The sequence below is a fragment of the Littorina saxatilis genome, linkage group LG17, assembly GCF_037325665.1.
Source record: "Littorina saxatilis isolate snail1 linkage group LG17, US_GU_Lsax_2.0, whole genome shotgun sequence".
Classification (NCBI taxonomy): domain Eukaryota; kingdom Metazoa; phylum Mollusca; class Gastropoda; order Littorinimorpha; family Littorinidae; genus Littorina; species Littorina saxatilis.
This window is the reverse complement of record NC_090261.1, coordinates 21,571,510-21,585,833: the sequence shown is the minus strand read 5'-3', so window position 1 is coordinate 21,585,833 and position 14,324 is coordinate 21,571,510. Positions and strand designations below refer to the sequence as shown.

The window sequence follows — 14,324 nt, the reverse complement described above, 5'->3', positions numbered from 1 at the left end:
AGTGTTCTTAGTATGTCTTGCTAGGCTAAGTTCTATTTAATCAGAGTATGTCTGCGTGTGCTTATACCTAGTGATATTGTAAAGCGCATAGTGCTTTTAGTTATGCGCTATAGAAATCTCCTTAATAAATAAATAAATAAACACACACACACACACACACACACACACACACACACACACACACACACACACACACACACACACACACACACACACACACACATAACAATGAATGACCAAATGAACAAACAAATGAAGCAACAATGGCATAAATCAACCATAGCACCAAGATTTTCACCGAAATCTCCACCCATCAAATCTGAAAGGACAGTATATCATGAGATTAAGTGGTCAGGGCGTTGTTTGGTCAGTGAGGTTGTGCGGTGCTTACCAACCTGAGCCAGCCAACAAACTGGCTCCACTCCCACCAACCCACACAACAACCATACCAACCAAGAATTTCACTGAGTGTACCCACCAAAATCTGAAAGGACAGGTGTAAGGGGATGAGTGGTGAGGTCAATGCTTAGTCAGTGAGGTTGTGCATACCGGCCAGCCAGCAGACAAACTGGTATTCCCCCCCCACCCCCCAAAACACCAACCGAAAAAACAACCATACCAACCAAAAATATCACTGAGAGCTGTGTGTACCCACCAAATCTGAAAGGACAGCTGTCCGGGGATGGGTGGTCAATGCGATGCTGGGTCAGCGAGGCCATGCGATGGCGGTCTGCAAGGCTCAGACTGTTGCTTAGCGGCACTGCAGCGTCTCGGTGGAGCATCTGTCATTACATGCAACGACTGTTAGAGAGATCTTCTTTGTCAATGATAGGTAAAGCTGTGTATTTTCACTTTTCCAGAGCTTACATTTAGTTGACGCTGCAAACTGGAAGCCCTCTCATAAGACCCCCTATTTTAAGACCTTGATTTTTCAGACTTTCTGTTCATACCCTCTGTAAATTGACCTCCATTTTAAGACCTGATCTTCTCATGTTTTAACAAGAGGCGAAGCCTTCGAGGCTCAAGTAAGAAATCGACAAACAGTAACACAAACTCAATCACTCCGTCACACGCACGCACGCACGCACGCACACACACACACACACACACACACACACTCACACACACACACACACACACACACACACACACACACACACACACACACACACACAGTAAGCATAGGTGAAACTGTGCAAGAAAGCGAGACACTAGATCTAGATCTGTCTGTCTGCATGTAGCCTACTTACAGGGACATGACTGCCAACTAGTCTCGGCCCGCTCAAAATAAAAAATAACAATGACCGAGACTTTCAGTAATTCCTTCGCGTGACGTCTAACCCTCTTACGCCATAATGTGACGTCTTCAAATGACGAAATGTTAAAGTTTCTACCACTGACATACACACGCACAAACAAACACACACACACACACACGCACATACGCACAGACAGACAAAGTTACGATCGCATAGGCTACACTTACGTGAGCCAAAAATTGGGTTCCACTGTAGTTGAGTTGAGGATAGTTACAACAGATGTAGGCATGCCATTTCCAGCCACATAGATTTATAAAGCACATGTGCTTCAGCATTTATTTTCTCAAACATTTTCCAACTGAAGAGGCACAAAAGGTCTGTAGTCATGGAACATTAAGCCTCCTCCTCTAAAAGTAAGATGGTAATTCAACAACCTGTGGCTGTGATTGATATGCCTTGGAGAAGAGTCCCCACTCAAGGAAAAACAATTGGCTGAAGCAAGTAATGAAATAAGAACGTCAATTCAATAAAATAAAAAAATGTGTTGTTTGGTCTGCCTGTAAGTGTAATATTTGCTGCAAATGCCAAAGGTACAACAATTCCCAACCAGATTGGTAACCCACCTTTGGACACCAAGCTGTGGGGCAGCAGCACCCAGGACCTCAGACTGACAGCCCACTTTGTCAACATCACGGGCCAAAGAATTTAGACACAACCATCATCGAACGCTGAAGAAGAAGAAGGTACTAACCTTGTATGTGTCAGCATCCATGAAGCCTTCCTCTGGGACGCGTGCAGGTTCCACGTGCCCCCCGGGCATGTTTGGGTCCCAGATCCAAAACAGGTACTCCAGTAACTTCTTGTACCCCACATTTCTGGGTGACGTTAAAAAACCAAATCACATTGATCGAGATGCTTGGAGTATTAATCCCAAACCTGAGACGAAGTCTGCATTTCTGCTTTCCCTAGAAGTAAGACTTTAGTTCATGTTACTTATCATAATTAACTGTCTTTTTTTTTTTTTTTACCTCAGTTGCGAAACAGGTTGCTTCAAACCCATCTTATTTGCCTGAATTCTTTCTTTCTCTTTTTTACATTTAGTCAAGTTTTGACTAAATGTTTTAACGTAGAGGGGGAATCGAGACGAGGGTCATGGTGTATGTGTGTGTGTGTGTGTGTCTGTCTGTGCGTGTGTGTGTGTAGAGCGATTCAGACTAAACTACTGGACCGATCTTTATGAAATTTTACATGAGAGTTCCTGGGAATGATATCCCCGGACGTTTTTTTAATTTTTTTCGATAAATGTCTTCGATGACGTCATATCCGGCTTTTTGTAAAAGTTGAGGCGGCACTGTCACACCCTCATTTTTCAATCAAATTGATTGATATTTTGGCCAAGCAATCTTCGACGAAGGCCGGACTTCGGTATTGCATTTCAGCTTGGTGGCTTAAAAATTAATTAATGACTTTGGTCATTAAAAATCTGAAAATTGTAAAAAAAAACATTTCTTATAAAACGATCCAAATTTACGTTCATCTTATTCTTCATCTTTTCCTGATTCCAAAAACATATAAATATGTTACATTTGGATTAAAAACAAGCTCTGAAAATTAAAAATATAAAAATTATGATCAAATATTAAATTTTCGAAATCATCTTATTCCTTGTCGGTTCCTGATTCCAAAAACATATAGATATGATATGTTTAGATTAAAAACACGCTCAGAAAGTTAAAATGAAGAGAGGTACAGTAAAGCGTGCTATGAAGCACAGCGCAACCGCTACCGCGCCAAACAGGCTCGTCACTTTCACTGCCTTTTGCACTAGCGGCGGACTACGTTCAGTTTCATTCTGTGAGTTCCACAGCTTGACTAAATGTAGTAATTTTGCCTTACGCGACTTGTTTTCTTTTTTCCCCAGGTTGGGAGCATCCTAACTGTCAATTGACTACTCAAGCTAGCTCAAACTGTCACCTAAAATTAAAATAAAAGGTCACCTCCACTTATACCCTAATTCAAATTTTGCTGCTGACCCATGTCTCTTATTCATTCTGGTTTCTCTTTTAGTGATAATTGCTACGTATCACTGCAACAGTGAACAAGAAGAGCAAACGCTCGATCGAGTCACTTTCGCAGTTCTGAATATTATATGAGGCATCAGATGGACAGGAAGAAATTGCTATTCACAACACAATGAGTCACGTTCACATAAAATTTGAGCCCGGTCACTTTTATAGTTTCCGAGAAAAGCCCAACGTTAAGTTGTGTGTTGCCGAACAGAAAAGGCTAGTTATCTCCCTTGTTTTTCTGATAACGTTCGTAAAAGGCTACAGATGTAAATACTTTGATGTAAAGAATAATTCTACAAAGTTTCAATCACATCCGATGAACTTTGTCAAAGATATAAAATGTCTAATTTTTCCTTTGACGCTGACCTGTGACCTTGAAAAAGGTCAAAGGTCAACGAAACCATCGTTAAAGTGTAGAGGTCATTGGAGGTCACGACTAAACAAAATATGAGCCCGATCGCTTTGATAGTTTCCGAGAAAAGTCCAACGTTAAGGTGGTGTCTACGGACGGCCGGCCGGCCGGACGGCCGGACGGCCGGCCGGACAGACTAACACTGACCGATTACATAGAGTCACTTTTTCTCAAGTGACTCAATAAAATGAAACCAGCCAAACACTACTTCATTCACAGATCTGATAACCAAAGGGAAGTAAGCGCTCTAAAATACATACATGTGTAATAGAGTAAGTAAGAGTTATACGGAACCAGTCTCCTGGCACCTGAGAGAATGTTAAGCATTGAAATGAACAAGCGCATTCACAATTAATTACAATGCACACAATGGAGAACAGCCTACTTTGTGCCAGGGTAGTACTCTCCGAGAGGCCCCTCTGTAACTCCAATCAGCTTCTTGTCAAAGCGGGCACGCAGAATGCGGTTGTGGATGCGTACGATGCGGTGGATCTTGATGCCCAGCACACCATGTGGTCTGAAGTCGGTCGCACAGAACCGTGACATCACAAGATCATGACAAGAGGTGAACCTATGATGAACAAACAAGTTAGCACAGATGTTCATTATTACACACATGGACAATTTAATTAGGCCAAACTTAAAGCCAAAGCTGATGAGATGATGAAAGTGCTATTGGCAGTTAAAGTCTTCAGATAGGGTTATTGTTGCTGTTTTTGTTTCCGGTGGTGGTGATTATTTATATATTTGTCTTCCTTTGTAGTTATTGTTGTATTGATCTTTTCTTTGCTAGCTGTTTGTGTGTGTCTGTGGGGAGGGTGGGGGGTAGGAAGTAATTTCTCTACAAACAGAATCCATTTTCAAGTTCTACCCAAAGTGAGAATCATCATGTTTTACTCTATTCAGTGTTTTACTTTCTACGTTCACGATATTCTGCAAGCGTGAGCTTGACTGCTTGTGCCTGTGGAAGTTTGACTGCAGCACTCACCAGACATCAGTGGTAGCTCCCTCCTCAAAGCGGACGTTACCGCCAGTCTCCAATTCCACCACCATCCTGTTGGCCACGCTGTCGGCGGATCGCTGAATTCGAACCTTGGCTTCTTCGTAAAACTCCTCTCTCCTGATAGATGGATATTGGCAAGACTCAATGTTATTTGCATCTGACCAGTAAAGATTTAGAACAACAAAACCAACAACAACTTAGAGGGTACTATTCACTGAAATCTTGAGATTTCTTCTTCTTCTTCAGCGTTCCAGAATTTTGTCTGGTTACGTGTGAGCTCGTTTGCCCATTTGATTTTAAGGCTCCCTCTTTTTTTTAACAAGAAGAGCAAACGCTCGATCGAGTCACTTTCGCAGTTCTGAATATTATATGAGGCATCAGATGGACAGGAAGAAATTGCTATTCACAACACAATGAGTCACGTTCACATAAAATTTGAGCCCGGTCACTTTTATAGTTTCCGAGAAAAGCCCAACGTTAAGTTGTGTGTTGCCGAACAGAAAAGGCTAGTTATCTCCCTTGTTTTTCTGATAACGTTCGTAAAAGGCTACAGATGTAAATACTTTGATGTAAAGAATAATCCTACAAAGTTTCAATCACATCCGATGAACTTTGTCAAAGATATAAAATGTCTAATTTTTCCTTTGACGCTGACCTGTGACCTTGAAAAAGGTCAAAGGTCAACGAAACCATCGTTAAAGTGTAGAGGTCATTGGAGGTCACGACTAAACAAAATATGAGCCCGATCGCTTTGATAGTTTCCGAGAAAAGTCCAACGTTAAGGTGGTGTCTACGGACGGCCGGCCGGACGGCTGGCCGGCCGGACGGCCGGCCGGACAGACTAACACTGACCGATTACATAGAGTCACTTTTTCTCAAGTGACTCAAAAACCTGATTTTCACAGATTTTTTTAGGTCTAAAAAGGGGGGTTCCACTGTATTAATACAATGTAAGTGTGGTACTCACTCTGCACACTTTCTCTCCCAGTAGTACTTTCTCTGCCTGAGGGCCTCCAGCTTGGTGATCAACAGCTGCATCTTAGAGTCCCCACCTGCATTCTGCTCCACGCAAAATAACTTTGTATTAACCATTGTATTTTTTTCCATATCCTTGGCATAAAACTTCTTGTTCATAACTAACCCATAGGTCAAAACGTCGCCGTTATTTGTTCCGTCTTCGTCATTTTAACGTGAGTACAGTGCTTTTTGGTCTTTTTGTTGTTCGCTCTCACGTGCAGTCACCATTGTTTATTTGCTTACCCTGGCAGATAAAGCACTGATGTCAATATAAGAGTTATTGCTGTAGAGTTTGTGACCATGAATCTACTGTCTCGTGTATCTTCTGGCATCTGAGTGGCTCCTATGTAACTCTACTTGTAAGATATCTGACATTATTGTTAGTAACTCATTTTATTTCATAAATTTAGGAAGCAGTACGGTCCAACCTGCCTTGGCGACAACCTCTCCATAATAACCACCTGCCAACAACCGCTTAATAAACACACGGTTAATAAGGACATCCGCTTTTAAAATACACTTTAGTCCGGTCCGGATTTATCACTATATGGCCCATGTAATAATCCTTCGGTTAATAAATACAAAAATCCGGTTAATAAATACAGTTTGTTGGCGAAATTGGGTATTTTTTTCCGTGCTGGGACGCTCACTTAACACAAATTTGACAATGTATTGTCAAACACGGAGCGATATCTACTCACCCGACAGACGATGCAAGCATTTGCTGAAGCTTAGAGTTCAGCGAAAATTGTGATTTAGGGGGAAAACGATATCACGAGAATTAGATCACGTTTGCATTCTCTCATTGCATTCTCTCCTACACACGTGTTGATGCCGACATCCGCGCATTTCTGCGCAAAGAGCCACTGAAACAGCTGACAATGGACAAGTTTTTCAACTGAATAGTACAGGTACATTTACTTCATGATCGCTTCCTTCACAAGAGAGGAAATTCTTTTTTTTCTGTTAGATTTTTTTTTTTTAATTCGGTTAATAAAACTTTGGTTAATAAATATAAATTTGCCCAGTCCCGATGTGTTTTTATTAAGCGGAGTCTACTGTACCCCAAAAGATCCCGAACGATTGTATTCATATTTCTAAAGAGAACACCTGTCTATAATGCCCATTTTTGGTCGGTACTTAGGGCGGTCGTTATAGACAGGTTTGATTGTTTTTGCAGACATGTTGCATTTATGTGGCAACTTGATGCCAAAGAAGACAAAGTTTTCCCCTTACCAGTCTTTCTCTGGCATCTCTCTCACTTTCCGTGTCACTATCATGGGTAGCTATCTCCTCAGATGGCTGTTTTTTGTCTTGCATGTCTCGTTCAATCTGGAAACAAATAAACGCACTGACATCATTCCGTCATTATCTCCTTGGCTGACTGTTTCTTTTCATGCATGTCTAGTTCAGTCTAGGGAGAAGAAAAACAAAACCCACTAACATCATTCCCTCAAAATCCCATCCACCCTGCACAAAGAAAATGCAAACTTTCAAATCACTCAGAATTAGACCTACAGAAATCGGCAGCCCCAAGAAACAGAGCCCACTGTCAAGTCAGTTTTCTCAGAAAGCAGCATCCACAGGCACAAGAAATGAAGACAAATACTTTGTGTGAATGGTCTGAGGAGGTAAACTGAAAGTTTTAACTATTCAAAATGTGTACAGGAGATGCCACAGTCTGGTTTTTTTTTATTCTTATAGATTTGTCCATTTTTAACAATAAAATGGACTCACGAGAGATGCATGCAGACACACAAGCACAGGAAAATAAATGAGGTTTAAGGTTCATTCTTCTACAGTGATGAACAATCAACTCCCTTCTGGTTGCGATTCTGTCTTTCTGCCACGTCATCTGTTTAATCGTTCATGGCAGAAGAATAATTATGTTCAAAACCAGTCCCCAACCGCCCCCCCCCCCCCCTCCCCCTATATGTGTCTCAAAGCTGCACTCCACCTGTGCTGCCAGCTGTACGGAGGAAAGGAGGACCTGGTGAAGACAGTATCATTTTTCTCGCTGTCTGGGCTGACAGTATAGATGTGTGTTGGACAAGAAGAAGAAGAAAACCAGCAAGCCTACCTCTTTGATGGCGTACGTGATCATGCGAAGACGCTGGTGTGGAATGGCCAGGAGCTGGTACATCTTGTGGTTGTCCAGACGCTCCAGGAGGTGGGCCATGTTGCGTCGTAACGTCTTGATCCTCATGTTGTAATACATCTTCTTCTTCATTACTGTGCTCTGGGGGAAAAAAAAAGAGTTAATGGGTGCCATGCTTAGAGAGTTCAGAAAATCACACCATCTCTTCATGTCGACTTTCATCAAAGTTGCCATGCTTAGAGTTTTGAAAATTACACCATCTTTTCATGTCAAATTTCGTCAGTTTGCCATGCTTAGAGTTTAGAAAATCACACCATATCTTCATGCCCACTTTCATCAAAGTTTTGATTCTTAATATTTTTGGTCAGGCGTTTTTATTTCAACTTTCATCAAAGTGTTGTAGTATTTGTAGTCAGTGACAATCAACAAAACTGAACTCAACAAAAATATGAAACAACCTTTTTTGAACTCAACGGCTGAACTGGCATGTGCATTATTCTAGCTAATCAAGGAGATTCTTTCATTTTTGGTTGTTTAAAACATTCTATGATCTGTTTCTACACATCAGACGCTTTGCAGACATAACAAATATTTAGTTCTAGAAAATTGTCCCTCCTCCCCTCCCAATGTTGCAATGTTTTTTAAATTTCTGTTGCAATGTATTATATTGCAATAATTATGTGCCATTCATTGATACGTGTGTGAATGCTATGTTGTTGTTTTTCCACCAATGATTGTACAGTGCTTTGAGTAGGGTTTAACCATGGATATACACGCTTTAGAAATATTATGCATCATTATTATTATTATTATTACTTATGAACTGCCAAAAAGATCTTACATGTGCCAGCTCATTGAGGTGTTTGGCCGTGACGTCATACGTGTCAAGACGACGCAGGCTGGGCAGGTGGAATAGTATGTGTGTGGAGTAGTTACACAGCTGGCTCACAGGACACGGCGAGTACAGAGGATCCTTCATGCTCAGACTCTGCAGTGTGGGCAGCCGCACAAGGTTTGTCAGATCCTGTGAGACACCAAGGATAAATAATCCAGTCAATACATATATAGTGTGACCAAACTCTGAATTATCATAGATTGCTTGTTTACTTATTTCTATTTAACACTTTCTACCCCACCTATGTTGACCAAGTATTTTTTAGCCGAGACCAGCTGTGCTGCAGCAGGTCACTCAGAATTGTAGTAACTGTGTATCACTGTGTATCAACACGCTGGATTGCAGGCGTTACAAGAAGCGACTGAAGCTAACAGTCTGAGCAGATATATCTGTACCTGGTCAGATAGAGCCATATGAGTGGGTACAGATATATCCGTACCTGGGAGACAATGAGTTACCGTATTCGACGGATTACAAGACGCACCGTTTTATAAGCCGCACCCCCGACTTTTAACAAAACAAGAAGAGCAAACGCTCGATCGAGTCACTTTCGCAGTTCTGAATATTATATGAGGCATCAGATGGACAGGAAGAAATTGCTATTCACAACACAATGAGTCACGTTCACATAAAATTTGAGCCCGGTCACTTTTATAGTTTCCGAGAAAAGCCCAACGTTAAGTTGTGTGTTGCCGAACAGAAAAGGCTAGTTATCTCCCTTGTTTTTCTGATAACGTTCGTAAAAGGCTACAGATGTAAATACTTTGATGTAAAGAATAATCCTACAAAGTTTCAATCACATCCGATGAACTTTGTCAAAGATATAAAATGTCTAATTTTTCCTTTGACGCTGACCTGTGACCTTGAAAAAGGTCAAAGGTCAACGAAACCATCGTTAAAGTGTAGAGGTCATTGGAGGTCACGACTAAACAAAATATGAGCCCGATCGCTTTGATAGTTTCCGAGAAAAGATATAAAATGTCTAATTTTTCCTTTGACGCTGACCTGTGACCTTGAAAAAGGTCAAAGGTCAACGAAACCATCGTTAAAGTGTAGAGGTCATTGGAGGTCACGACTAAACAAAATATGAGCCCGATCGCTTTGATAGTTTCCGAGAAAAGTCCAACGTTAAGGTGGTGTCTACGGACGGCCGGCCGGCCGGCCGGCCGGACGGCCGGCCGGACAGACTAACACTGACCGATTACATAGAGTCACTTTTTCTTAAGTGACTCAAAAATTGGGACGAGCCACATATAGGCCACGTCACTATATTAGCCGCCGTCGAAAAAAATATAATCAGATCGTGTCAATCAATCAAAACAACCAGGCAAACGAAAGTACGGTATTTGGCAAAATCGGCTCCGAGAATAAACAAGTGAAACAAAGAAGAAAAGTGAAAAAGTTTGAAGAAAAATATCACACACACAATTTGTAACCAACACACACATGTAGTCCCGCCAGGAATAAGCTTTTTTGAGATGATTTACGACTTTTGCGCACATTTCGAGCAGACGAAAACACAACATGGCGGCTCTCGCTCCTCCAACTATCGCGAGACACAAAAAAACTAAATCTCGCGCGCGCAAGATCCTGATACATCCGGTGTTTCTCTGTACGCTATCTTGTCACGACAACTTGTTGACAAACGAAGATTCGCGAAAGAAAGAGAAAAGCGCCGAGTCTTGAGTAGAGAGCTAATAAAGTACCGGTAATCGCTAATCGAGCGAAATGAAAATCCGCGGCGACTTCCATTAGGTGAATGCTATTCAAGTTTAGGTAACGTTTTAGCCGCATCTTTTTATAAGCCGCAATGCAATTTTTTTTTTAAAAAGTCGCGGCTTGTAGTCCGTCAAATACGGTAATAGCAATTTTACGCTGTCCTCAAAAATGATAGAGAACTTACCCTCAATGAAGAGATGGGGTTTCCTGAAAGATTCAGCTCCTTTAAGTGAATGTTGGAGTCCAGTGCATGGCCTGAAAACAGATCAAGTTTCAAATTCTTTAAAAGCGTCCAATGCAAAAAATAAAAAAAATTAAAAAAAATTAAAAGGGATAATTTAAAAACATTGGAACCCCCCTTTTAAGACCCCCCCCCCCCCCTCCCTCTCTGTTCTGGAAAAATCCTCATGAATGCCACCCATAGTTCAGACACTGCGACAGTTTATAAAATTTGTGAAAGATGCCATTATTTATAAACAAGCACAACATGTCGGTACAGTAACTTCACTAAAAGTATACTTACCAAATTTTTCAATTTTATTTTCAGCCAGATTGAGTTCTCTGAGATTTGGTAAGTTGTTCAGATTCTGAAAAAAACAAATAGATTAAATAAATATAGGAAAATATTTAGATTCTATTGCAACTAATCTAGTAATATTCAAGAGAAGTACTAATAAGACTGACAACTTTAATGTAAACTTTTCAACAAACTAAACTACTTGAAGTTTTACATATCACACTATTTCACTGCTGCCGCGAAAATGCTATTTGAGCGGCCAGGCAGCTTGGAGCAAGCAGGCCATAAATAGCGCTGGCGGTGACCCACTTTAGTTTCGCGGGGGAAATGCCAGCCGAGCGCGCCTCAAAGCCCTTGTTCATTGTACTCTGGAAGTGCACAGCGTGTGACAAAATACGTGTTTCTTGGTATGAAATGGACTGGTTTGCGTGACTTGAACGTTGGATTACCGTCATCTTGTGTATATTGTTTCTCGGATATTCAGGCTTTGTGTATGTGCAAACTAGAGTTCCAGTGAGGATTCGGTTTGTTTGATTTTGAAGTAATACTGCTATCGAATCTACCGGCAAGTCGTTCTTTGTTGTATCAAAACGTGCGCATTGTATACCATTTTGTAACCACGCTCAATGTTTATACCAACGACCGACTGTGTTTCTGATGTTGCCGTCAGTAAGTACTTAGTCTAAACTGTGTCATAGAGTGAGAATAAGTTTTTGTGTTTCAGATTAGAGCAGTTTTGTTTCGTTAATCCACGCGCCTAATCAGTGCATGCACCGTTTGGCACAGGCACTCGACTCTAGTGCATTTCATCTGTTCTGTTTTTTGTATTGCTTGTTTTGCGTCCCCCCCCCCCCCTTTTTTTGTGACGTGTTTATTCCTGACTTAATGTTGTGACTGTAATTGTGCTTATGTTTAGTTTGAAATTACACCCACTCTATTCCATTACAATGCACGTCATCTTTTTTTTCTTCAGCATCTCAGAGAAATAACAACCCCAACTGTTGTTGTGTTGTTTTGTTTCGTTTTGTCTGTTCTGTTTTGTTTGCGATAATGAAACAAACGTTAAATTGTCGTCGGATCGACGAGTTTTCTTTCCTGTGGTATATACACTACTCACAAAAAGTTAAGGATCACTATGAGAAAACAGGTGGTCAATAAAATCAGTTCGCTACTGTTATTTATTTCTTAGTCAAACCAAATTGTTATGAATTCTTGTTCAGGTGTAAGTGGGCGATGTTGTTTTAGTGGGAAAATTGCACGGAATTCTGTACTACTGAGTTTGGTAGCAAATGAAAAAGCGGAAACTTGCGAAAACGGACCTTGTTTTGGACCGTTCAGCCCGAACACATTGCACAAGCCACATGGAAAAACCATTATGCACGTGCAAGCACTGCTGTTTATGTGTGAGATGCTGTCACTTGCTTGGCTTTTTGAGAAGACATACCACCAGTATTAGGCATTATCTGACAAAGCCTCCCCGACGAAAATTGAACGAGTTTGAGAGGGGACGAGCTGTTGCATGGTTCCAAGATGGTGTCCCCAAGCAAAAAGTGGCCAGGCGACTTCACGTGTCCATCTCAGTCATTGTCAGACTGATTCAACGTTTCACAGCTACTGGGAGGGTCCAGGAAAGACGCAAACCTGGGCGACCAAAGAAGACAACTCCACGTGAAGATCGTCTCATTGAACGACTAGCCTTGCAAACAAGAACAGCCTCTTCCAGCATTATTCGAAGGCAGCTGAGGGTGGCTACTAACACCAACATCAGCCAGCAGACCATACGGAATCGCCTTCATGGGTTTAGCCTCCGTTCTCGTCGCCCAGCTGTACGGCCACGCTTAACTCCAGCCCATAGGGCAGCACGCCGCGCCTTCTGCAGACGTCACGTGAGGTGGACACGTCAGCAAGGTCCCAGGTCCTGTTCAGTGATGAATCACGCTTCACCCTGAACCACAACGACGACCGACTGAGGGTCTGGAGGCGCCAAGGGGAACGCTACATTGACGCCACTGTCCAAGAAAAGGTGGCCTTTGGTGGAGGTTCTGTAATGGTCTGTGGGGCCTTCAGCCTTCACCACAGAACACCCTTGTTTCATGTACAGGGTAACCTGACTGGCCTCCGATACCGGGATGAGATCCTTCGACCGCTGGCTGTGCCTACACTGCAGCAGATTGGACCGCAGGCTGTCTACCAGGATGACAACGCTCGCAAGGGTGGTCAACGACTTCCTGCAGCAGTCTGGAGTCAACAGAATGGAGTGGCCAGCATGCAGTCCCGATCTCAACCCGATTGAGAACCTCTGGGATGAGTTGGATCGCAAAGTGAGGAGCAACCACCCCCCTCCCATGGATGTTCACCACCTCTACCAGGAGCTACAGGCTGAGTGGCAGGCGCTTCCACAGAGGATCTTCACGACCCTGGTCAACTCTATGAGGACTCGCTGCGTCGAGTGCCAGAACAGCCAGGGCGGTTACACGCATTACTGAACTTTTGGGAGCATCTGAATGTCATGTCTTGTGATTTCAACGACTTTGTGAAATTAAATTTCGATACGTACACACTTTGATAAAATGTACAGACCACACGATTGCTCGAAATTGAAGGAAATGTTGTATCGTTATTGCTAAAGCATTGAATTAAACGTTTGCCAAATACCAACGCATTGGCTTTCTTATTTGGAAAGTTATGAATTTGTGTGCAAGTGATCCTTAACTTTTTGTGAGTAGCTTATATACAAGTTTGTGAGAACAATACGAGTGAAAAACTGTGTTGAAAAACTTTCAAATCGACTTGTGTGCTGCTATTGGATTACTGACCAACAGTTGCAGGGTCAGGTAGGCTTTTTGTTTTCTTCACATGCAGCTAACAATTTGCATGAACATGTATTGAAAGACCGTTTTTTCTTTCTTTTATATTACAGGCATTAATTGCACTATTTTGAATTATATAAACGCAAAACAAATTTCACATGCGCACCATACGCATGCCTATAATATGTTTTTAAATACGACATTAATTAGTGTTCTTTTTTTGTGGCACATTTAGGATGTTTTGTTTACTGTGTTGTCTTCTGCCGTCTTACATACTGTGCCGTTCCTGTTTCTTTAAATGCAACATGCACATGTTTTTCAGAGTGTAAAGAGTGGCATAATTATATACTTGAGGAGCAAACACTTTTTCTAATTCTCTCATTTACCCTTTCTTCTGTCTTGAAAATTGTGGCATGTTTTGTTTCATACTATTGACATACATGTATTATCCGCCTATGTGTTGTCGGGGTATAATATCATGTGGCACTTCGCGCGGATTTGGGTGAGCGCGCGCGAGCTACGTTT

At 41.8% G+C, this 14,324-nt stretch overlaps 1 protein-coding gene across 4 annotated transcripts in view; it reads right to left on the bottom strand.

Moving 5' to 3' along the window:
* The window catches only part of LOC138953615 (leucine-rich repeat-containing protein 9-like), a 70,172-nt gene that overhangs the window by 46,870 nt on the left and 8,978 nt on the right, over positions 1 to 14,324 (bottom strand). For all 4 annotated transcript variants that reach the window (XM_070325487.1, XM_070325490.1, XM_070325489.1 and 1 more), the window contains exons 5-14: positions 10,996 to 11,059; positions 10,657 to 10,727; positions 8,700 to 8,882; positions 7,841 to 7,999; positions 6,997 to 7,092; positions 5,711 to 5,802; positions 4,729 to 4,860; positions 4,126 to 4,311; positions 2,011 to 2,134; positions 656 to 782 (exon numbers count right to left, since the gene is read on the bottom strand). In XM_070325487.1, coding sequence (XP_070181588.1) covers positions 656 to 782; positions 2,011 to 2,134; positions 4,126 to 4,311; positions 4,729 to 4,860; positions 5,711 to 5,802; positions 6,997 to 7,092; positions 7,841 to 7,999; positions 8,700 to 8,882; positions 10,657 to 10,727; positions 10,996 to 11,059 — 1,234 coding nt within the window. The remainder of the gene's footprint in view (positions 1 to 655; positions 783 to 2,010; positions 2,135 to 4,125; positions 4,312 to 4,728; positions 4,861 to 5,710; positions 5,803 to 6,996; positions 7,093 to 7,840; positions 8,000 to 8,699; positions 8,883 to 10,656; positions 10,728 to 10,995; positions 11,060 to 14,324) is intronic.